Source organism: Equus caballus, chromosome 2, assembly GCF_041296265.1.
Source record: "Equus caballus isolate H_3958 breed thoroughbred chromosome 2, TB-T2T, whole genome shotgun sequence".
Classification (NCBI taxonomy): Eukaryota; Metazoa; Chordata; class Mammalia; order Perissodactyla; family Equidae; genus Equus; species Equus caballus.
The window spans coordinates 60,742,632-60,765,564 of record NC_091685.1 but is presented as its reverse complement, the minus strand read 5'-3'; the positions used below and the strand labels follow the sequence as shown (position 1 = coordinate 60,765,564).

General features: G+C 40.4%; 1 protein-coding gene across 1 annotated transcript in view; it reads left to right on the top strand.

Annotated features, from left to right (window-relative positions):
* The window catches only part of EBF2 (EBF transcription factor 2), a 187,197-nt gene extending 165,011 nt beyond the window's left edge, over positions 1-22,186 (top strand). The window contains exons 11-16 of the mRNA XM_001493943.6: positions 787-875; positions 2,452-2,517; positions 2,601-2,778; positions 4,170-4,355; positions 14,472-14,639; positions 19,360-22,186. Of these exons, the coding sequence (XP_001493993.1) occupies positions 787-875; positions 2,452-2,517; positions 2,601-2,778; positions 4,170-4,355; positions 14,472-14,639; positions 19,360-19,391 (719 nt within the window). The 3' untranslated portion in view covers positions 19,392-22,186. The remainder of the gene's footprint in view (positions 1-786; positions 876-2,451; positions 2,518-2,600; positions 2,779-4,169; positions 4,356-14,471; positions 14,640-19,359) is intronic.
* The last annotated feature ends 747 nt before the right edge of the window (positions 22,187-22,933 follow it).

The following is a 22,933-nucleotide window of genomic DNA, read 5'->3' as shown; positions in this document are numbered from 1 at the left end:
AGAATCAGCTCTGAAAGCTCTTTAGCAGAGTAGAGATGCTGGACTATGTCATTCATTCGTCCGTCACTCCCTCACTCACTTATTTCACAGTTGCTGACGCTAAGTGCCTATTATGTGCCAGGCACTGTCTTCAACAATGCGAACACAAAACAGAATAGGTATGAGTTCTGCTCCTATGGAATTTGCAGTGTGTGGTGGAGCCTCACATTAAATGGTGTACATGTAGTGAAATATAATTGGAAATTCTGAAAGTGTATTACACATAAGAATGGGGCTTTATGAGAATAAACTCACAGAAGGTTTATATGTGTATGAATGTAAATATTTGTGAAAATAATTAAGAAAAAGTGATATTTAAGAAAAGGATTAATAGATGGCAAAGGCATACTTGGCAAAGAGAAGAGGAGGAAGAAAGGAAAAGCTTATAAAGGTAGTTTATTTTCCTCATAAGAAACGGGTATGGTTGATTGTATAATACTTCTGGTTATTTGAGGGTGAGCAGAGAATTATGTGTGTGTGCACTTAAGGCAGGAAGGATAAAATAATTGTAATAATACTGAAATTTTGAAATATCATTCCAGTGGAAAAACACCAAATTACTATTAATTCCAAACTTATAAGTGTGAATTCACCAACGCCAATAGCAAAACTCCTTAACAGATTGTATCCATTATGTATCAATTCTTAGATAATATCAGAACCTTCCTATTACCTGAGGAAGATTTAATAAAGAAATTTGCTTTATGGCTAGGATACATACTCAAAAAGCGGACTTTTACTTTTCAGCATTAAATGAACCCACCATAGACTATGGCTTCCAGAGACTGCAGAAAGTCATCCCGAGGCATCCCGGAGACCCGGAGAGATTAGCCAAGGTAAAACGCTTTAGAAAGTGACATGTGGTAACCTTCTTGTAGGATTTCAGCAAACCTAGATAAATCCAGCAATTAAGTCTCTTTAAAATTAAATTAGGCTGTGAAATTTGGCTAAGCTTTAGATACAAGGTGTACATAAAATACCTGCTAACTATGAAATATATTATGGTTAATCTCTGAGGAAATATGAAATCTGAAAATTTGGACCTATACAACAGATACACTTCGAGTATTCGGCTTATAAAACATTGCCAACTTTACGAAAATAAATATTTGTGTAATTGCTTAAAAGTGTGAGTTCCCACTCCTTTGTATTTAAATATAATTTAATTACCCAAAATTGCGGGGACACATTAATCCACAATCAAGTATTCTTTGAGGGCCTACTGTGCACACAGATATTTAATAAAGTGAAAAACACTTCCATATAAAACTTCAGTGAAATGCGTCACTTTTAAATGAATTTGCTTGTGGAAATTATGTCATGAATCTGGCTTATTATTTTAGCTTGCTTTAAAAATACATCAATTTATAAGGTATTCAATTAATGTTATTAAATGTTAACATTTATTTTTGCATTTCAAGTAAGCACGTTATAAAATGTCATGTTCTCTTCTCTGTGCTGTGAGTAAAATTCCAGTACTACAGTTGTTTCTACATCACACCTTTATTTTCCTCTTGGAAAAATCCCCAGCCCCACCATTAAATTAGATGATATCTGGAAAGTAGGTTAATAGCAATTTAAAAGGCTGTTAAAAACAGGAGGTGGAAAAGACAAAATGAGAGGAAAGGGATTACTGATTACTAATTCTCTCTGGTTAAAGTAAACGGGGGAAATATTATTGAAATAATTCATCTTTATTAGAATAAAATTTTGCAGAAGGCATGCCAAGATAATTTCAGTACTCTGGACAACTCCTTGGCAAGCAGCTAAACTCAGGTCAATCAATCATGTAAAGAATGTTTGGTTAATTAGAGTACCAGATTTTTTAATGGAATGGTCTGAAAGTAGTTTTTAATGGAACTTCCATGACATTATTAATTTTAACCAACTTCACCCTTCATTTGGTTATTTTTTGTTTTGGTAGCGCAACCATTTATGGAGCCATTTTATCAAGATGAATTCCATGTAGAAATGTCTTTATAGAGGGATTTATGTATATAATTATATTCTACCTGTCAAGACAAATATAGGACCCCTTGGCTCATTCTTTACCTTTTAGGGGGTTGTCTGGAGTTTAGGATTTTTTTTAAGGAAGATTAGCCCTGAGCTAACATCTGCTACCAATCCTCCTCCTTTTGCTGAGAAAGATTGGACCTGAGCTAACATCTGTGCCCATCTTCGTCTATTTTTGTACATGGGATGCCTGCCACAGCATGGCTGGATAAGGGTGCATAGTCCACATCCGGGGTTTGAACGCGTGAACCCGGGGCCAACAAGGTGGAGCGTGCGAACTTAACCACTATGCCACAGGGCAGCCCTGGGACTTTGGATTTTTATCTGTAGTTTTCCTTTGTGTTTGCCCTTTGGGGTTTACCTTTGCTTATACGCCCACCCTTTCTTTTCTTTTTCTAGGAAATGCTGTTGAAAAGAGCTGCAGATCTAGTGGAGGCCCTCTATGGCACACCACACAATAACCAGGTTAGACGCACACATCTTGCACTTTATTGAGTTTGACTCTTCATGCTGTAGAAAAATGCTCACCTCAACCTGCCCTTTTGTAGGACATCATTTTGAAGCGAGCTGCAGACATTGCTGAAGCTCTCTACAGTGTCCCCAGGAATCCCAGCCAGATCCCAGCACTCTCTAGCTCTCCGGCTCACAGTGGCATGATGGGCATCAATTCTTATGGCAGCCAGCTTGGAGTCAGCATCTCAGAGTCAACACAAGGAAATAATCAAGGTATTACCTTTCTCAGGGTCAAAATTCAAACATCTTATACATTTATAAGGTTGGTTCTCCTGGAATGGAAGGAGTTAAAGCTTGATTCATATGCCGTCAAAAGAGTGTGTCCCCAGATAAGCAATGCAATCATATAATGGATTATCTTAACATTATAGGTGGTGTATTGTTAGACTTTGAGCTTTATAGCTACCAGGCAGAATCTCTTTAATTAGAAATATTTAAGAACAAGATTGGCTATTATGAATTTATAAGGGTTTAGGCTTACTGAAACTAGATTTACAGGTATTATTTGAATAAAATGTACATTTCTGCTATTGTACTCATCAGATTGAATAATGGAAGGAAGCTGAGTTATTGCTGTTATCATTTATTATACCCAACTTTCTATTTCTAGTAACCAAGGGTGAATGGCTTGCTTTTATTTGGTAACTTCTATTTGTGTGCCATCTAATATACAAATATATAGCAACACCCTCATACAGTTGGCTGTACTTTTACATGTTAAGTATACTGTGTAAAGATTTTTGTCACTGACGTTGATTTTATTAAGGTGCTAAATTTATCACAAATCATTTTTTAAAAGGACTAAATGTTCCTAATGATGTCCCTAACCTTGGGATAGTTGTATTTCTAATTTCATTCATCCTCTGCAAGGGAATTCCTCACTCTCATGCCCAGGGTGAGTTCTTCTTACAGAAAGATGGGTGGGACATATCATTACTTTTTGTTTTTTTTTCAAATTTGGGTCATTTCTTAAATAGCTTTAGAGACAGCTATCTAAAATGGTTTATTTTAGGATAGATTAGGTGGCGTCTCTGTGCTCGGGTTTCAGAAGTATGGAGAGGGCTCATCGTCCCTTCCCCCATCCCACTCGCAGATTGGATCTTCCTGCACTACAGTTCTAGGTTAACAAAGTTAACCTGGTTTATTTGTGCTCTAGGCTCTTCATAAGCGAATGTTCAAGGAATGGCTATAGTACACAACATCTGCCAAGCTTTCTTTGACCATAGAATGCTCTTCTGAGTGTTACACACTAACATCTCGTAGGGCTCTGGTGTTCTATGAAATATTTGGGAGATGTCACTGCACACTGCCATTAGTCATTTATTCCTTGGCATGACTTAGAGATGTTAACTGCAAATGTGGAAGAGGAGGAAGGAGGGACCATCAGGGACATGGCCTTGTGTAGGATGGGGAAGGGAGAGGAAGTTATAAAAAGGCTGAAGACAAACTGCAGACTTGCCACTACTGCCCAGGGTCAACTTGCGGGTATCTATAGTCTGGGGCCATGTGGACCTGGGCTGTCATATTTGGCCCGCACTGTGTGTGTGTGTGTGTGTGTGTGTGTGCACTGGGTCATTTGTCTGACCTTTTTCTTTGTTGTCCAGGATACATCCGCAACACGAGCAGCATCTCTCCACGGGGCTACTCTTCCAGCTCCACCCCTCAGCAGTCTAATTACAGCACCTCCAGTAACAGCATGAATGGCTACAGCAATGTCCCTATGGCCAACCTGGGTGTTCCAGGGTCACCAGGATTTCTAAATGGCTCCCCCACTGGCTCCCCTTATGGAAGTAAGTGCCCTGTCCTTCTGTCTGGCTCTCCCTGTCCCTCTTCCCTTGGGTTTTACTATTAAGCCTTGTGAGGGAGAGTTGCATTCCTGCATCTTACTGACTCGTGGAGGAGTAGCCCAATTTCCTGATGAAATGTCTTTCCTACCTTTTGTTCTCATCCCTTAGCTGGACTTGGACTCATTTGATTACTCAAAGCCTTCTGGGGGAAAGAAAAGGAATGACGCTACTTCCTTTACAGAGAAGGAACGTATGTGGCTTGTGTAGATGGGAGAGCGGAATTGAGATTCCATTTCAGTTAACATCATGTACACTCTTTGTTAGGTGCTTTCAGATGTAGCATTTTATTTTCTTTTCATAAGCACTTTCTGAGGTCAGTATTATCATCTCCTGTCATAGGTGAAGAGGTTGAGATGCATGGCAGTTAACTGACCTACCCAAGATCACACAGCTAGGATAGAGCAGGGCCATAATTTGGACCCAGAATTGATGACTTCAAGTTATTGTGTGTATCACACCATGCTCCCTTCTTACTTGGTTACGTAGCTCTCCCCTCCTTTGTGTACCTCCAGAGAGATGGAACTTGACTGCTTGTGAGAGTGCGATCTATGGAGACAGAACCTCTTAATCACTATCTGTGGGCTAGCAGCAAGCTAGATGTTCTAGGGAGTTATGAAAACTCATTCAGTGTGCTTTGGGGACTAAGCGAGGAACTTGCACAATGGTCCCAAGAGCCTGAGAGAATACATGTTTTTCAAACCTACTTAGGGAACACTGCTGGCCAGGGGAGAAGCCACCATGGATAGTCTGAGTGATTGAGTGGAGTGTTCTTGAAATGCTGAATCTTGTTGCAAGGCTCTGCAGCAGGCCCTCTGTGTACCCAGAGTGGTTCCCTCCTGCCAGGAACAAGGGCGAGTCAAGGAGGACCCACAGCCATTTCCACTACAGCTCGGGAAGTGACCTGCCAAGGCCTGGAGGCTGCCTCTCTCACTCTCCCGGCCTGTGGTTTCCTGGGGACACGCACCTATGACTTATTTCTGGGTTATCTGTTCGATTTGTCACACTCACACTTTACTTAGTGTGATGAGGACATAGATAGCAAGTAGCAGAGGTAGTAGAGATTGGTTCTTCTGGTACAACTAAAATCTTGTTGCTGCAAAGACATGAGTTCTGTGTTGTGTCTTGTCAGATGGCCCAGATCAATTAGATCAGAGTGATCTCGGAAAACAAGCTGTTGCTTTCTTGAACTATTTGTTTCTTTACTTGTTCTAACCTTATCTTGTCGCAAAAATGTTTGGGGGAATATTAATACTCGGATGGGTAGTATGAAAGTATAAGAAACTAAGATGAAAGAAAAAAATATGGATCAGAAAATTAGATGAATCCAAGGGCTAGTATAAATGCCATTCAGTCTATTCAAGGGAGCCATTAATTGGTTCAGAGGCAAACAAGATGGGAAAGCAAAGGGAGAAACACTATTTGTTATATAAGATTTTACATCTACACATTATTATCATTATTATTTTTTAGTAGCTCAGGAGAAACCTGATTTTTCTGTTGCTGAGACCTTGAAGAGGTTTCTCCCATGCATGCTTGTGGAGAGGGTACCTTGTATGCAGAAAGGACCACATCTTCAACAGCCCCAGCAAGAGAGCCATTGTGTAAATAATGTCACAGAATGATGGTGACAACAATAAATAATTCACAGTTGAATTCCACTTTACAGCCTAAAAAGCATGTTCACATATAGAGTCTAGTCAGATTCTCACAACCATCTTATGACGTGGGTATAATAATAATAATTATTATTACTATCATTTTCCCTTCTAAGACATGAAGGGTTATTAAATAACTTACTCAAGGATTCATGGCCAGTAAATAGTAAAAATGGGACTAGAATACATGTCAGCAGACTCAAAATACCATGTTTTAAAATTATTCAATAATATAAGAAATATTTAATATATTTATAATACATTAATAGGCTGAACCATATGAAATTACCTCTTTTTGATTTCTAAAAATGGCAATTCCATATGTTCAGTCATGCATCTGTAATAAAATGTGTGTATTCGGTTGAACCATATGAAATTGTCATTTTTGTAGATCAAAAATAGTCAATATAATAGTACAGTGTGTAGTGTGGTGATGGAGGAAAGAGAGAAAGAACAAAAAAGACAGAGAGGGGTGGGCCGGGTGGAGAGGGAGAGAGAGAGAGAAAGAATAGATGAATGAAAATGCCCATTGGGTGTTAGCTGCTTGATGTTTCCTACCAGATAATTCATTTGGTAGGGAGGGACCCTTCCCACTGCAACCAATGGCAACTTCCTTCCAATCTCCTCTCTTGATCACTCAATCCCACTGCCACAGGAAAAATACTAACACCCCCAATCTTGAAATCACCCATTCAAACAAGACAGCACACACAACAGAAAGAGGAAGGCGCCCTGCCCAGCGGGACAAAGCAGCACAGCACAGAGCCTCCTCCTTGGTCCTGCTGGGTCAGTGTGATCCCTCGCGCCTTCATTTTCTGAAGGAGGTTCTGAAGGAGTTACAGACTGGGAATGGGATTCCAAACAGTGCGTTTATTACAATAAAATCCCCTACTGCAAAAACAGCCAGCCCTGGAAGTCTAGTGGTCAAGATTCGGTGGTCTCACTGCTGCAGCCTGAGACCGTTTCCCAGTCAGGGAACCACACCACCTGTCACCACCCGACTATCGGTTGTCATACTATGGTGGTTGCGAGTTGCTGTAATGCTGAAAGCTATGCCACTGGTATTTCAAAACCAGCAGGGTCACCCGTGGTGGAGAGGTGTCAGTGGAGCTTCCAGAATAAGACAGACTAGGAAGAAGGACCTAGCCGCCCACTTCCAAACTATTGGCCATCAAAACCCTGTGAATAACAGCAGAGCATTGTCTGATATAGGTCTGGAAGGTGAGAGGATGGCGCAGAAAGACCGGGCAGGGTTCCGCGCTGCTGCGCACAGGGTCCCACCAGGAGTCTACCTGACGGCACTAACGACAACTGCAAAAATACTGACTACCCCAAGGAGTTCATTACAGTAGCATCTGACCGTATTTCTAACCAGCTAAGTCTTAACTTCTCTGAGAAATACAAAGAAAGCCCAGGAGAAACCATTTCATCAATTCAGTTGCTTGTGTCTGAAAACACCATTCTATGATTTTTCATTTTATTTTTTAAACTAGTCTGATGTGGCCAGGCCATGCCATGGAGCAATCACTTGCCAGAGACATTAAAAAGAAATAAAGCCAAGCCTCTCGGTCAAGTTGACTTGCATTATGGCCAACACAGAGTATCAAAAACCTGCATCTTTACTGCTTTTGCTCTCGCACCACTTCAAAAATGGCCAAACAGATGTTTTTTCAATTTCACATACAAACTTCACTTCCTGGCGGTAGCAGTGTGTGCCAAGTTCCAGCTCAGTGCAAGTTTTTATGGCTGAATTCTAAACCCCTGACAATAGGGGGTTATAATGAAATGCTGACAGACCCCTGAGCGCCAACAAATGCAATGGCTCGATGCAAAGGAGGATGTGTGCCCGGCGAGTTCCAGCTGGGACTGTGCAAGCCAGTCAATCCTTAGAAGAAGAAAAGTAGTTTTTCCTTAACTCCCCATGCTCACAGAGATTTCTGGGCCAGACGTGCTTGCCTTGACTTTGGCCTCTCTCCATAGAGAGAGATGTCCAGAGAAATTCTCAATTGCAAGTATGTATCATCAACTTTCCTAAAATGGTGCACTCCGGTGTCCCCAAAGATGGTCTACTCAAGAAGCCTGCAACACCCGTGGAACCACTGCTCCCAAAGCCGAATAGCCACCAAGCCAATGCAAGATTTGGAACACAATCCACACAGATGGGAATCCACCGGGTCCTCAGCGATTCCTACGTCACTTTCACAGTCTTAGAGTAGACCCTCAATATTTCTAGACTTTCAAAAAGAAATATCAAGGCATTTTCTATTGTGGAGTATTAAATGATTATAATAGAGAATTTAGAACATATGAGAATAGTTTTAAAAAGAAAGCCCACTCCCACTAAAAAACCAACATTTTGATATATTTCTATTGATTTTTTTCTTCAGAAAAGAAAAAAAAATCCTATTACATAGTAACATTCTCATTATAGACAAGTTGAAAAGCATGCGTATGTAAAAAAGAAAAAAAAATGACTCGTTATTTCTTTATTCCCTTTTTAAATTTTTTTGTTGCAGTAACATTGGATTGTAACGTTATGTAACTTTCAGATGTACATTGTAATATATTTCAAATTCTGTGTAGATTACATCACGTTCACCGCCCAAAGACTAATTAGAAGCCATCACCACACGCGGACACACTTTATTTCTGAGCAGAGATAACCGTTGTTGACTTTTACAGTATAGCCTTACAATCATGGCTAGATGGATTCTGGAAATTGCAGCGTCTGTGCTGATGCACAGCTATTGGGGTTCTGCCCTGAGATCAGTGAAAGAGAGTAGAAGAAAAGTGGCAAAACTACCTAAGTCACAGCTCTGAAGCTAGGCTCCTAAAATCTGTCTACGCTGCAGACCTGTGTCCTAAGAATGAAGAAGAGATATTAGGAGTGACGTTTGCTTTGCAAAATCAACTACAATCAACAAACTTTTCCCAGGAATTTAAGAATTTCTTAGTCTTTGCTTTTTTGTAACAGAAAGGTTAACAGACAACCTTGTTTACAGGCAGGAAGAAAGCCCTAAAGTGAAGAGGAATATTAACACCCAGGAAAGCTATTATGCTTATTGCTAGGGATCATATTATTTTTTACCCAAGAAATAGAAATTTTCTGTTTATTTTAACAACTTTGGCTGGTTTCTGTTACATCAAAAGGAATACAAGTTCATTGTAGAAAATTTTGAAAATATAGACAAGTAAAAGGGATAAATTTAAGAATATTCCCCATCAGCCAGAGGTAACATTGTTAAAAGTTTGGATGTATATGACATCCGCCTGGGTCCGTAGTGGTTAAGTTCACACACTTTGCTTTGTCGGCCGAAGGTTCACAGGTTCAGATCCTGGCACGGACCTAGCAGCACTCGTCAAGCCATGCTCTGGCAGCATCCCACAGAAAATAGAGGAAGACTGGCACAGATGTTAGCTCAGCGACAATCTTCCTCAAGCAAAAAAAGAGGAAGATTAGCAACAGATGTTAGCTCAGGGTGGATCTCAGAAAAAATTAAAAAAAAAATTGGATTTGATGTATGTGTTATTCCGTGATCTGCTTTATTCATCTAAGGAGGCACATCTTTCCATGTCATTGAATATATTCTCCAGTATTAGTTTTAATGTTTGCATGATGTTCCATTTTATGGACTTACTATAGTTTACCCTATTGCTGGTCAATCAGTTATTTCCCAGTTTTTCACAATTATAAAAATGCCCTTGGATTTTTTTTTCTTGCACATTTATGATTATCTCCTTGGGATTAATTTCTAAAAATTAAATTACTGGGTTAAAAATATGCACATTTTCAAGTCCTTTGATACCTATTGCCAAAGTCCCTCCAGACAAGTTAACAATCCCCTAGAAAAGGAAGGCTCTCTGTTTCCTGCCCTGTTCATTTTTCCTTAATCTTTATCAATTTGGTAAGTGGGAAATACCATCTCATTACTGTTTTAATTTGCACTTTACTAATCGGTTGGAACATTGATAGGTCTATGAAGGTCTTTGGGTCATTTTCGTTTCTCCTTCTGCGACTTTCCTTGCCGTGTCCTTTGTGCATATTTCTATTGGGAGGTTTTTCTTTTTCTAATTAATTTATGAAAACTTATTAGCTATTGAGGATATGAACATCTCTAGGTAATTATCACACGTATTTTTCCTAATTTGTGGTTTGCTTTTTCTGTGTGTGTTACAGAAGTTTTTGTCATGTGGCAAATTGATCTTGTGACATTCTGCTTAGGTTTTAGGGTTGAAAGGATTGTGTAAATTATATAACCTTCTTAATTTTTCTACTAGCACCTTTATAATTTTGTTTTTACAAATAACTCTTTAATCCACTTAGATTTAGTGTTTAGCATGAGGAAGAACTCTAAATTTAGTCTCCAAATAGTGAGTGTATTGTTCCCATGCATTTATTTCCCTACTAATTTGAAATGTCACCTTTATTAAGTTTTAATTCTCATATATACCCAGGTCTGTTTCTGGACTCTATTTTCTCCAAGGATTTATCTGCCTATTTCTATGCTAAGATAGCACTGATTTCATTGATGTAGATTTTTCTTCAGTTTTAATAACTGTTAAGATGCCTCCTTATTACTTAAAAAAATTTCTTAACAAAACTTTCTGGCTCTTACAGTTTTGTTGTTTTTTTAAATAAACACAGAAATTGTGTTTGTTGACATACACAAATTAAAATTCCTTTTAGGATTTTCGTTATAATTGCATTAAATTTTAATTTGGATGTAACTTGGCATTTTACAAAAATTTTGTAAAAAATATTTTAAATGGACATGTTGTAGCTCTGTGCTTATCTAACACAGCAATGATAGTTTATATCACTGAGTAAAGCTTGAGGTGACTCCTCTTCCACTGAGAGGCCACCACGTTTGATCTAATGAGCCCCTTTAGTTGGAATCTGTTATTAGAAAAGAAATATTTGTAAAAGTGAGTAGATGTTTTAAATTTTTTGGAATTTTGTAAAAGTGAGTAAATATTTGTAAAATGCTCGATGTGAATGGAATCGAGTGTACCTAATTCACATTAGAAACCTTCCTCTATCACGGCGTACGAGGGAGATTCCGCTGCTGCAGACATAGGAACCCCGGCGCCATTCTGCTGACAGCACAGGTCACATAGTATGGTAGAGAAGGGACTGTGCTCAGAATCAGGGCCTCCTGAGTCTCAGCCTTTCTTTGGCCTCAATTCTCTGCCTTACAGAAAGGGGAGATAGTCCCCCCAACACACATTTCCTTGATGCTAAAACCAAGGCTAGAAGAGGAGACTGCTTAGAACTGTGAATAAGATCCATTCCCAGTGCTGAACCCTGTTTCCTATCCTATAATAATAGTGAGTTAGTCCAATTTCTTCTTCATTCATATCTTCAAATATTGCACGAGATTCTTCCAGGACTTTATCCTCTTTCGAGTTTTTTCTTTGATTAATATTACTTGAGGGAAGACTGAGATGTACTCACGTGCTTCCTTATCAACGGCTCTTTAAATCCAGACTACCTAAGGATGAGTAGTATTTAGATAAGGCTCTCTCTTTGAAGCCTTTGGTTTGTAGTTTGGCTGTAAAAGTCATCCCTTTGGAGGTCTGCTGTATGATTGCTTTATATCCACAATTGCCTGAACAGAGCCCAAAGTGTGTCTTTCTAGGGCGAGGGGAAAAACAGGGAAGGAGCCTTCAACAAGACCTCAGAATGTTTGACCTTCAATTCATTCTATACTTGGTCTTTGAACCGTAAGTCACCCTTGTGTCCTCACTTTCAAATTTACTTTGAGGAGTAGCTGGGCCACTGAAGGTACGAAGCAGGATTTAGCACTCCTGGGCTTTATCATGTGCTTTGCCGTTAGGTCTCAGCAATTCTTTATTTTTTTAAAAATTATTTTATTGAGGTCATATTGGCTAATAACATTGTGTAGATTTCAGGTGTACATTATTATATATATCAGTTTCTGTATAGACTGCATCGTGTTCATCACCAATAACCTAGTTTTTATCTGTCACCATACCTGTGTGCCCCTTTACCCTTTTCACCCTCCCCCGCCACCTCCTTCCCCTCTGGTAACCACTAATCTCTTCTCCTTGCCCATATGTTTGTTTATCTTCCACATATGAGTGAAATCAGACAGTGTTTGTCTTTCTCTGTCTGGCAGTTTGGCTTAGCATAATACCCTCAAGGTCCATCCATGTTGTTGCAAATCGCACAATTTTGTCTTGTTTTATGGCTGAGTAGTATTCCATTGTATATACCAGTTCTTTTTCATCCATTTATCCATTGACGGGCACTTGGGTTGCCTCCACATCTTGGCTGTTGTGAATAATACTGCAGTGAACACAGGGGTGCATAAATCTCTTTGAATTGTTGCTTTCATGTTCTTTGGACAAATATCCAGTAGTGGGATAGCTGGATCATATGGTATTTCTATTTTTAATTTTTTGAGAAATCTCCATACTGTTTTCCATAGTGTCTGTACCAGTCTGCCTTCCCACCACCAGTGTGCAAGTGTTCCCTTTTCTCCACATCCTCGCCAACATTTGTTATTTCTTGTCTTGTTATGTATAGGCATTCTGACAGGTGTAAGGTGATAGCTCATTGTGGTTTTGATTTGCATTTCCCTAATAATTACTGATGTTGAACACCTTTTCATGTGCCTCTAGGCCGTCTGTATATCTTCTTTGGGGAAATATCTGTTCAGAACCTCTGACCACTTGTTGATCAGATTGTTTGTTTTTTTGTTGTTGAGTTGTGTGAGTTCTTTATAGATTTTGGAAATTAACCCCTTGTCAGATATATGATTTGCAAATATTTTCTCCTGGTTGGTGGGTTGTCTTTTTGTTTTGTTGATGGTTTCCTTTGCTTTGGAGAAGGTTTTCAGTCTGATATGGTCTCACTTATTTATTTTTTTCTTTTGTTTCCCTTGCCTGAGTAGATGTGAGTATTTGAAAAGATACTGCTAAGACTAATGTCACAGAGTGTACTGCTTATATTTTCTTCTAGGAGTTTTGTGGTTTCAGGTCTTACATTGAAGTCTTTAATCCATTTTGAGTTAATTTTTGTGCATTGTGTAAGATAATGGTCTACTTTCATTCTTTTATATGTGGCTGTTCAGTTTTCCCAAAACCACTTATTGAAGAGGCTTTCCTTTCTCCATTGTATGTTCTTGGCTCCTTTGTCAAAGATTAGCTGTCCATAGATGGGTAGTTTTATTTTTGGGCTCTCAGTTCTGTTCCATTGATCTGTGTATCTGTTTTCCTGTTAGTACCATGCTGTTTTGATTACTATAGATTTGTAGTATATTTTGAAGTCAGAGATTGCGATGCCTCGAGCTTCGTTCTTTTTTCTCAGGATTGCTTTGGCTATTCAGGCTTTTTTGTTGTACCATAGAAATTTTAGCACTATTTGTTCCATTTCTGTGAATAATGTCATTGGGATTCTGATTGGGATTCCATTGAATCTCTCCAGCAATTCTTTTACTTGAACAGTTCAGGTCTCTCGAGAATATGCTAAAATGAGTCCCTGAAAATTGACCTTTTACTATAACATGCTATCTCTAACAATTTTACCCCCTTGTGAACTCTAGTTTACCCTTTTCTTGAGCAAGCTGAACATAGAAGATAAAATTATCTCCTTGTATGATGTCACTTGGAGAAGTATCTGACATTAAGAGGTGGGGCACTTCATTGTGTAAATTGCCTTTATTTTTCTTGGAAACTGTATCACTTAGCTTTTGGCTTCAAGTAACTTTAATGTTAATATTGTTAATATTGGTCCTTTTTCTACACATTACATCAGAGGAGGCTGACTTGCAGCTTTATTTCCCAGGAGCTCTGAAAATAGAGGGACAGGGAGGTAATCTCTTAAATGTTAATAAACTTTTACATGTAATAAGGAAGTGGCCCATAGAGATGGCACTCTCAGAGAAGATGTTAACCCTATAGATCAAACCCCTAGAGCCCTAAGACTTGCTGGAGAAGCACATAACTCCCACACAGGACTTCTTTTTAGGGTGAAGAAGAGGTTTCTGTTCTTGAGTAGACGATGATTTTTCAGATGTTGGTCTTAGTCTTCTCTTGTCAAGGTTCTTCTCAAGAATTAAGACCTATCACAATGTCACCTCCTGCTGATGCCATCCTGGTGTCCCAGGCAGAAGAAGCTTCTGCCTGCTGGGTCTCCTTAGCATTGTGTACATTCCTCCAATAGGATTATTACTGTTGGTTGTTTCATTTGTCTATTCCTCCCACTGGACAGGGCAGGGATGTTGTCACGTTAACTTTTTTTTAATCCCTAGAATCTGGAACAATGCCTGGAACAAATTTGCAATTTCTCAATAAATGAGTACAGGTTGTATGTACTGAAGAAATAACTTAACTCTAGATATGTCCCTTTCTAAAAGAGGATTGTATATTTGCTTTCTAGTCATGTCATCGAGTCCCACTGTTGGATCTTCCAGCACATCCTCCATCCTCCCATTTTCCTCTTCGGTTTTTCCTGCTGTCAAACAGAAGAGTGCCTTTGCCCCTGTCATCAGGCCCCAAGGCTCCCCTTCGCCTGCCTGCTCCAGTGGCAACGGAAATGGATTCAGAGGTAAGTGAAGGTACCACTTTGGGAGTAAGCATGATACAAGTGCCAGAGAGCCAGCAAAGTAAGAGCAAAGCACACAGCATCATTGTGTATCTCTAGCCATTTACCTACAACTTTGTGTACATGCTTTGGTGTTTTCATCATGGGGCACAAATGGCTTGTATCGCTGGGCTAGTACTCCATCCAAGAGCAAAATGAGGGGAAACAGAGAAGTTGGTCAACTCTGCAAGGTCACAGAATTAACTATGGTGGAGCCATACATACCCTCCAGGAGTGTCCAGACTCCCCAGACCATTACTTTCTACAAGACCATGTCACTATTTCCCAGTGCCCAGCCACCACATCAGATGCCACATGGCGATTATTGCTTACCTAACTGGCTTGCCATCTGCAGTGCACACACATTCCCCTGGCATAAGTGGATAGGGTCCATCAGGAGCAACCAGCAAGTTCTGAGAATTCTGGTTACATGCTAGTCAAATTGATAGCAGGTGCCTGATCAGGGGTGGGGCAGGGAAGAAATCTAAAAAGACATACTGTGCCTAAGAACAAAAATTAATATCACCTGTCAAACTCACTTTTGAGCAGTATCCTAAAATATAATATGACATGACGTAACACAAACGTGATGAGTACATGAGAATCTAATCATCTCATGTGAGTGGGAGGCAGCTGATGGCAAAAGAGCAGATTGGAAACTGCTGAACGCTGTGGATCCTGATGCCCCACATTATTTTTAGGCTGCTCGTGGCATCTTGATATAAAAACATTCATGACAAGCAATGTTGAATGAAACCCAAAAGGGCAGAGGTTGAGTTAACCCCTTGTGGTTCCAAAGCCTCTGAGGTCAGCAGAGCCTTGGATGAGCTGGCTGTCCCTGGGACGACATCTGCCAAGTGGTTTTATGACTGTGCATGGGTTCCTATCCTCTGGGGACACCTGTGAGGGTTCATTTACCAGTTGTGGCTGAGCAGAGCTCTGGGAGGTTCGTTATGTTCCTGTCCCATCCTATCATTAGAGACAAGGGTGACCCCTTGAAGTCAAGTGTCTTGACAGAGAAACTGTGAAATGAGTTGAAACCCAGAACTCAGAAGAGTCCCTGACAATTCTTTTACTTCTAACTAGACAAAGCAGCTGGGTCTACATGCCACCCAACATGTGAGTAGTTGGAAACATCTGTATATTTGAGCGAGATTTTTTTTTCTTGGTTTTCATCCAGATGTCTGATCCATAGAGAAACAGGCTCAGCCTGTGGCTAAGTGTCTCCACCTGCCCCATCTCTCATCAAAGACCAGTGGTTTCCATCCATCATTAGGGGATACGCTCAGAACTCTTTCCATGATGGCTTCATCTCCAGACTGGGAAATGAAAACAATTGCTGAATATTTACTGTAGCCTCCCCTTCCCCACGACTGAGGCTGAGAGAGTGGCTGAGCTGCACATTCTTGATGTGTCTGTCCGAGTGATGGTTTAGTTGGTTGCATGAAGACACAGGCTGGGCTCTAGTTTCATTTCTATAGAATCACTGTGAAGTCTCCAGCTTCTTTTGGATCCCACAATTCCTTCCAAATTTCCCTGGCCATTTGAACTTTAAGAAGGAAGTGGAGGAAAGGAGAAGAGGAGCACTTAAATTAGGATTGTATTTTTTTTTTTTTTTGAGGAAGATTAGCCCTGAGCTAACTGCTGCCAATCCTCCTCTTTTTGCTGAGGAAGACTGGCCCTGAGCTAACATCTGTGCCCATCTTCCTCCACTTTATATGTGGGACACCTACCATAGCATGGCTTGCCAAGCAGTGCCATGTCGGCACCCGGGACCCGAACTGGCAATCCCTGGGCTGCCAAAGTAGAATGTGCACACTTAACCGCTGTGCCACCAGACTGGCCCCTAATTGTAGACTTCAAAAAATTACAAGGAACTATTAAAATGTAAGGTAATGTGTGGAGAAATAAAAGAATTCTGATGAGAACCTCAGAGTATCCACCATTGGGAGAACACTAGACTTGGCTTCACCAGACGTGTGCTGGAGTTCTAGCTCAGCTCCTTCCAGGCTGTGTGAACCTGTTCAAGTCACTACCATCTGAGAGCCTCAGTTTCCTAGTCTGATAAATAGGAAACAATGGCTCTCTCCAAGGCTGTAGCGAGGCAATTTGCGTGAAGAACTGGGGGAGGTAAAAAGCCCGGCAGAGAGAAGGCTGGAGTTGACAAAGGATGCCTTCCAGAGGCCTTGACTTGCACTCTTCGCCATTTTGGACCAGGTGAATAGAAGCTCAAGGCCCAACTTTATGAAGTGTCCCGTTGATGCAGAGAGGGAGGAAACCAAGCTGACACTGAATGTGCTACCCACAGTCTCTGAATGAAGGAATCCTGGGATTGCAGGGACTGATTAGCAGGAAGCTCCATCTCTTTAGAAACAAACAGTGGGGGGAGTGACAATGTGGGGTGAGGTGCTTGGGTGATCACAGGCTGATGGACAAGTTTTTCTCTCAACTTGTAAGGTGAAATGGTCTTAACTGTCTGCAGAGGGCATGTGCAACCAACTCTCTCTAAGACTAGCTAACCCTATTGAGCACCACGGGCAAGACGCTGAGCCAAGTGCTTTACATGAATTCTCTTGTTGAAGCCTCACGTGTGACCCAAAGGGGAAGGTCACACTGTCACCACCATTATTAGTTACGTAGCTTGCCCAAAGCCACACAGCGAGGGACTAATGACTTGAACTCAGACATTTTGACTCCAGAGCCTCTGCTCTGACAGCCTGCTGTCTCTTCAGGGACAAGAATAGTGCAATTCCTCTCTTCCCCCTTCACCCATACCTACTTGCCACCTGGCACAAGGGGGCGTGATTGCTTTCCCATGAAATGCCAAAGGTAAAAAGAAATTGGACAAAGTGCACTTAGGCATTTTCCCTTTCCCCCACTGAAAATGCTTACTTTTTCTCCAAATAACTTCTGCTTTCTGTCTGTTGGCTATGGTTTCTACAAACAACAAGTCAGGGTCACAACGGAGCAGAGATCCAGCCCGCCCAGTGCCCAATATGAGACTCGGAAGAAGGAAAATATGTGAGATCTGTTGTTCTTCCAGCATGCGGTGGATCTTGTTCTTTGAGTGGCTCTGCCCTTTTAGTAAGCTCCTTAGGTAACTCTCTGAGAACCCAGAAGAAGGAAGGGGCTGAGGAGTTTCAAGTGTAACAGACAAGTCAAAGTTGAAGATATGAGCCAGACTCCTACTGCCAGAGAGTTCATGTGCAGCATTCATTGTCCCACCTCCTACCTCATTTATCAGGCATTTACAGTGGATGAGTATAGATTGTCAAGATCATATTATGCACTATGTGCCTGATTCATTTTCCAGCTCCCTCTAGGAAGAAAAATAAAATAAAAAACCTCCTACACTCTGGAATAATTACCAGGGTTGCTAGATCTCCAAATCATCAGGGAGTGTCCAGAATTGAACTGCCTTTATTGAAAAGTTACATCGATTCAATATATGGGAATACAGGCAAAAATAATTAAGGTTTTGCTAGCTGTGTAAGACCTTAATCCAGATCTCACAAACATTCAATAAAGGCTATATGGGCAGGGAAAGAGAGGGCTGTCAATTTTGCCCAAGAAGACTAGCTGTCATGGAGGGGAAGGGGAATCGGGGGTGGGAGTCGGGGGGAGAAAGAGAGACAGAGAGAGGTGTGCTGGGGAAGCAGAAAGAATTTTGTCCATTTGCTTATAAGCTTAGTAAGTCCCACTCAGCAAAATGCTTCTATGATATTTACTAAGCCCTAGATGAGATATAGACAACAAAACTCAAAGGAACAAATTCTCAACATGGTTTGAAGTTTTGATGCAAAGAAACTATTCTCCCAGTTTCCGAGAATCTGAAAGTTCTCTGGGTTCATCACCTGAATGCCAAGGCTAGAGGCGTGCATTCTGCTGTGTGATTTTTCCACAATATGCTGATGCTGCTTTATTTCCTATATCAAGGGGAAGCCTTGGATCTGATGCCACCCAGACAGGCATTGTCCCTATCCTTTTGACTAGATGAAGGAGATGCTGGGTGCTGCGCTTGAAGAGTGGACATTGGGGTGACTCTCAAATTAGGAACTGAATTAGGTCTTCCCTTCCAATGGATCAGCGTTCATTAGTGAGTGAGCATCACCTAGCAGCAGTGAGCACCAAAAGAAAATGAGCTGGTCAGAAGAAAACAAGTGTATCAAATTTCAGCTAGAATGGATGGAAACCTGGGACAGATAGCAGTCTCATTTGTTATAGACAATGCCTACTAAGTAACGCGGTAGGCTCGGCACCTGGAGCTTTCTTTCCTTCTCCAACTAAGTGATTTGGAACTGTATAATCTAGAAATTATTTTAGTCTAATAATGAAAAATATATCACACATATATTACCGTTTAGTTTACATGTTCATGTCTATTATGTATTGAATACAACCCACTAATATCAAACAAGACAAAACCTAACTCTTGGCCTCCGGAGCAAAACTTCCCCAAGATTCGTTTGTATTTTGGGGATTCAGCGAAGCTTCAGTGCCTCTCATAGGCTGCCCGCTAGACCGACCCAACCTGGAGAACATGGCTTCCCGTATCAGCCGAGGGCTCCATCTCCCTGCATTGTAGCAGACTCTGTCACTCGCATCCCCTGCCCCTTTCTCTGGGTTATAGACTTTAATGTAAAAAGTCTCCGAGTCTCATTCCTGTGTCACTCCTTCCTTGCAGCCATGACCGGACTTGTCGTGCCCCCGATGTAAAGAAGACGAACTGCTTTCCTATAGCACAAAACTACTTACTCTGTGGACCAATGATGAAGAAAGCACTATAAGCTCTTTGGGGAGAGTTGTACCCCCAAATGAACATGATGGACAGGTTTGGGTATGCAAGGAGCTGCGTCTTACCTGGTCTCACGTTTCTTGTGTAGCTCTGATGGTGGCTACACAAACTGACCCTCTTGGGGACAAGGACAAAAGATGTCATTGACATAGTCAGTGCAAAGAGCAGAAATGCAATTCTTTGTTATGAACATTATGAGAACCACCTTCCTATGTTTGTAAAATATTTAAGAAAAAAAATTGGCAAACAATTCATGCTTAATATTTTGGATACTATTTGTTTTTCTTTGTAGGAAAAAAAGTTGAAAGTTTCTATTTTCTATGAAGCCTTTCAGATACCAATTTAGTTTATGCAGAAAAAAAATTGAACAAAACAGGGTACCAGCATGGAAGACTTTCTTAAAACAAAACCTGAATTGAATGATGAAATGTTGTTGTATGTGTGTTTGCTTATAGTTTAATCTCTTTAAAAAACAAAAACAAAAAAACAAAAAAAGGGAAAAATTTTAAAATGTTTTACAATTATTTAAATAAATAAACGTGTAACTTATTGTAAGTAGAGGTAGAAATTAAGACCTTTTTGGAAGAGTGGAATTTCTCTTCCTGATGTAAAATGAAAATGATGCAAACATGTAGTAACAAGTTTAAAAGGTGTGTGATTATTACTGCAGTTACTTACTAGACTCTTATTCCCCATCCCGCATCCCCCTCTTTTTCCATCATTTTATTGACCCACGTGCAAGAACATGTACCTTATGTAAATTCCTACAGAACAATGCCATGCAGAAACAAAGGTTCAAGTCCACGCACGTACACAAATGCTCAAGCCCATCAATTCATTCCCAGCTCTGTCTGCTTTCTAAATAGTCTACATGGCCCTTTTGGTATTCACTCTTTGTGAATATATATTTTTTAAATTTATATTAGCTTTCAGTTCTCCCTGAGCAGCGCAGAGCATTCCCACGTTTTAGTGCACCCTCAGCTTTGTGTCCCAGGGAGAGACGTGTCTCACCTTGAAGAAGAGCCAAAGCCACGTAACTTTCCCAATCAAGTGGCCCCTTTGGAATTCTTCCCTGACAGAGGCGCGCACTCCTTCCTCTTTGGTTACCTGGTTCAGCACAGAGATATAAGGCCCACAGAACTTCAGAAACAGGGTTTGAAGATGACTCTGTTTCTTGGACTCATCCTTTCTTCTCTCTGCAGATTTCCCCTTTCATGGCATTAAACTCTTTTGAAAAAAATTATGTATCCAACTTGACACAGTTTCCAGGCAAGAATGGGATAGGGTGTGGAAGATGAATGTTAAAAGCCCTAAATCCCTCTCCTGATGTTCAAAGAAATGGAAATCCAGATTCTCAGCAGCATCAGAGATTAGGGGCATCTGTGTTCCAAGCAGCACAGTTACCTAGGCCTGCGACGGGCTCGCCGCAGTTCTGGGACTAGCTCTTAGGGGAAGAAAGCTTGCAGGAGCTGGCAACTGGCTGGGTCTTGAAAGCCTGTTTGACCCTGGAGGTGTATCCAGATTTATTTGGATTGCCAATAAGGATGTAATTTTTTTCAGGTCAGGGTTCTCCCTGTTAACTCATTGGCACCACAGTAAAGTCTATACAGAGACTTCGGTTTGGGGTTCCTGGTTGGGGTTCTAACATTAGAAATTGGTGTAGCTCTCATGGAGAAACATCTTTAGTGCATCTGAGCCAATTTTAGATGACATCATACATTCTGCCTCCCTTCCGTTTGCCCTGTTGATATATGCCCAAAACTATTCAACACACAACGGTCTTATTTGCCTTTAATCTATTCTGGAATTACCCAGTATGCCCCAAATATTTCTATGCACATGAGAATCCAAGGTTTTAGAAACCTGGCATGCTTATAATTACTGCTGACAGTCCCTCATAGGGCTGAAAGCATCATAAAAGGGGAAACACACTAGAGAAAGTTCCCTGCTGAAAAATCTGATGGGAGGGGACGAGTGTGTGGAACACAAACATTACCACCCAAAAGTGAAGGCAGAACAAAATTAAGCATGTTTAGACCTGGATTTGAGCCAATCCAACATAAGGAAATGTTTTTTTAAGTAGCGTTGCTTTTAGAATCTGTGAATTTTACTCTTGCATGAAGATGAGTGCAGTACTGTCTTCAAAATGATTGTAGAATTTCTTGGTAGCTTTACATCGAAAAATGTAACTAAATACCAGACATCCTTGACCATACAGCTGGAACCTTGGCAGCAGCAGATCTATTTAATTGTACAAATGTGTGTAAGGATTATTTTTAGTGTACTAATAAATTAAAAACAAAGCTACTCTGTCCTCTTTGGTCATTGCTGTTGAATCATTCCAGTCCCAGGTTATTTTTGTGCCACTTGGAAGACGAGTATTTCTATAGGTAACTACAAATTCTATCCTATCTTTGTAAGAGGAGCTGTGTAAGATTTTTCATTTAAAGGGACAATTTACTTCATTATTTATCTCATTTTTTGTTATAGCATTGTATTTTTTTCCCAGTTTTTCTTTGCACATTTCAATATGCATGGTTTAAAAACCATTATCCTCTCTACCTTTTGTACAGTAAGGTCTCATTTTCAAACTGTATAGTTTCATTTTATTGTTTTGCATTGTCAGTTATATACGGTATAAAGTTGCTATGCACAGAGCTTTTTGTAAAGACAGCTTTTTTGTTTACTGTTTTTAATGGTCTTACTTATGAAAGAATATCTTGTTTGTAAAATGAATATGTCTACTTCAGTTTTAAACTTTAAATTATCCTAACAAAAAATAAAATTTTTGTACTGTAAAAATGATTGGAACTTTGCCTTTTTTTTTTTCAAGTGGAGAAAAATTGCTTTGGGATTTGTTCTTAAGTTTGGGGATTTTTTCATAAGTGCTAGTCCCTGAGCTCTGGTCGAGGAAATCTTACTACAGCTTTTGCTTACATAGAAAGTGTTCTGAGGTGCTCACTTCAAGGAGAGAATCTCCTTTAGGTCACTTTTCAGTATGTATTTATCTATATATCCATCTGGTCAAATTTCTTTGTAAGAACTCAGAGGATCCTACTTGCTAGGCTGGACTTTGGCTGTATGAAATTGTTGAAGTTGGTGGGTAGACTACTTAAATCTGAAACTGCATGTTGAACAAACATTAGAGCTGACCCGTCAGACAGTGGGTGAAGAATTGGACGCTGGATATAGCCTATTCTTAAATCCTATTCCTATTCTTAAATCATAGAAGACAGCAAGACACATGCCCTGTGGAAGGAAATAATCAATAGAAAATGGCTCTTACAGGAAGATAAGAAGGGCTTTGGAGCTCAGAGAAGATGGCAATCACAGAGGTTTTTTCACAGAGGCAATCACAGGGTCGGAGTGGTCAGAGAAGGTTCCATGGGGGAGGCACGGCTGGACTGGGCCTTTAAGGAATGGTAGGAATTTTGCAGTAGAGGTTGGTAATGAGCACTGCAGA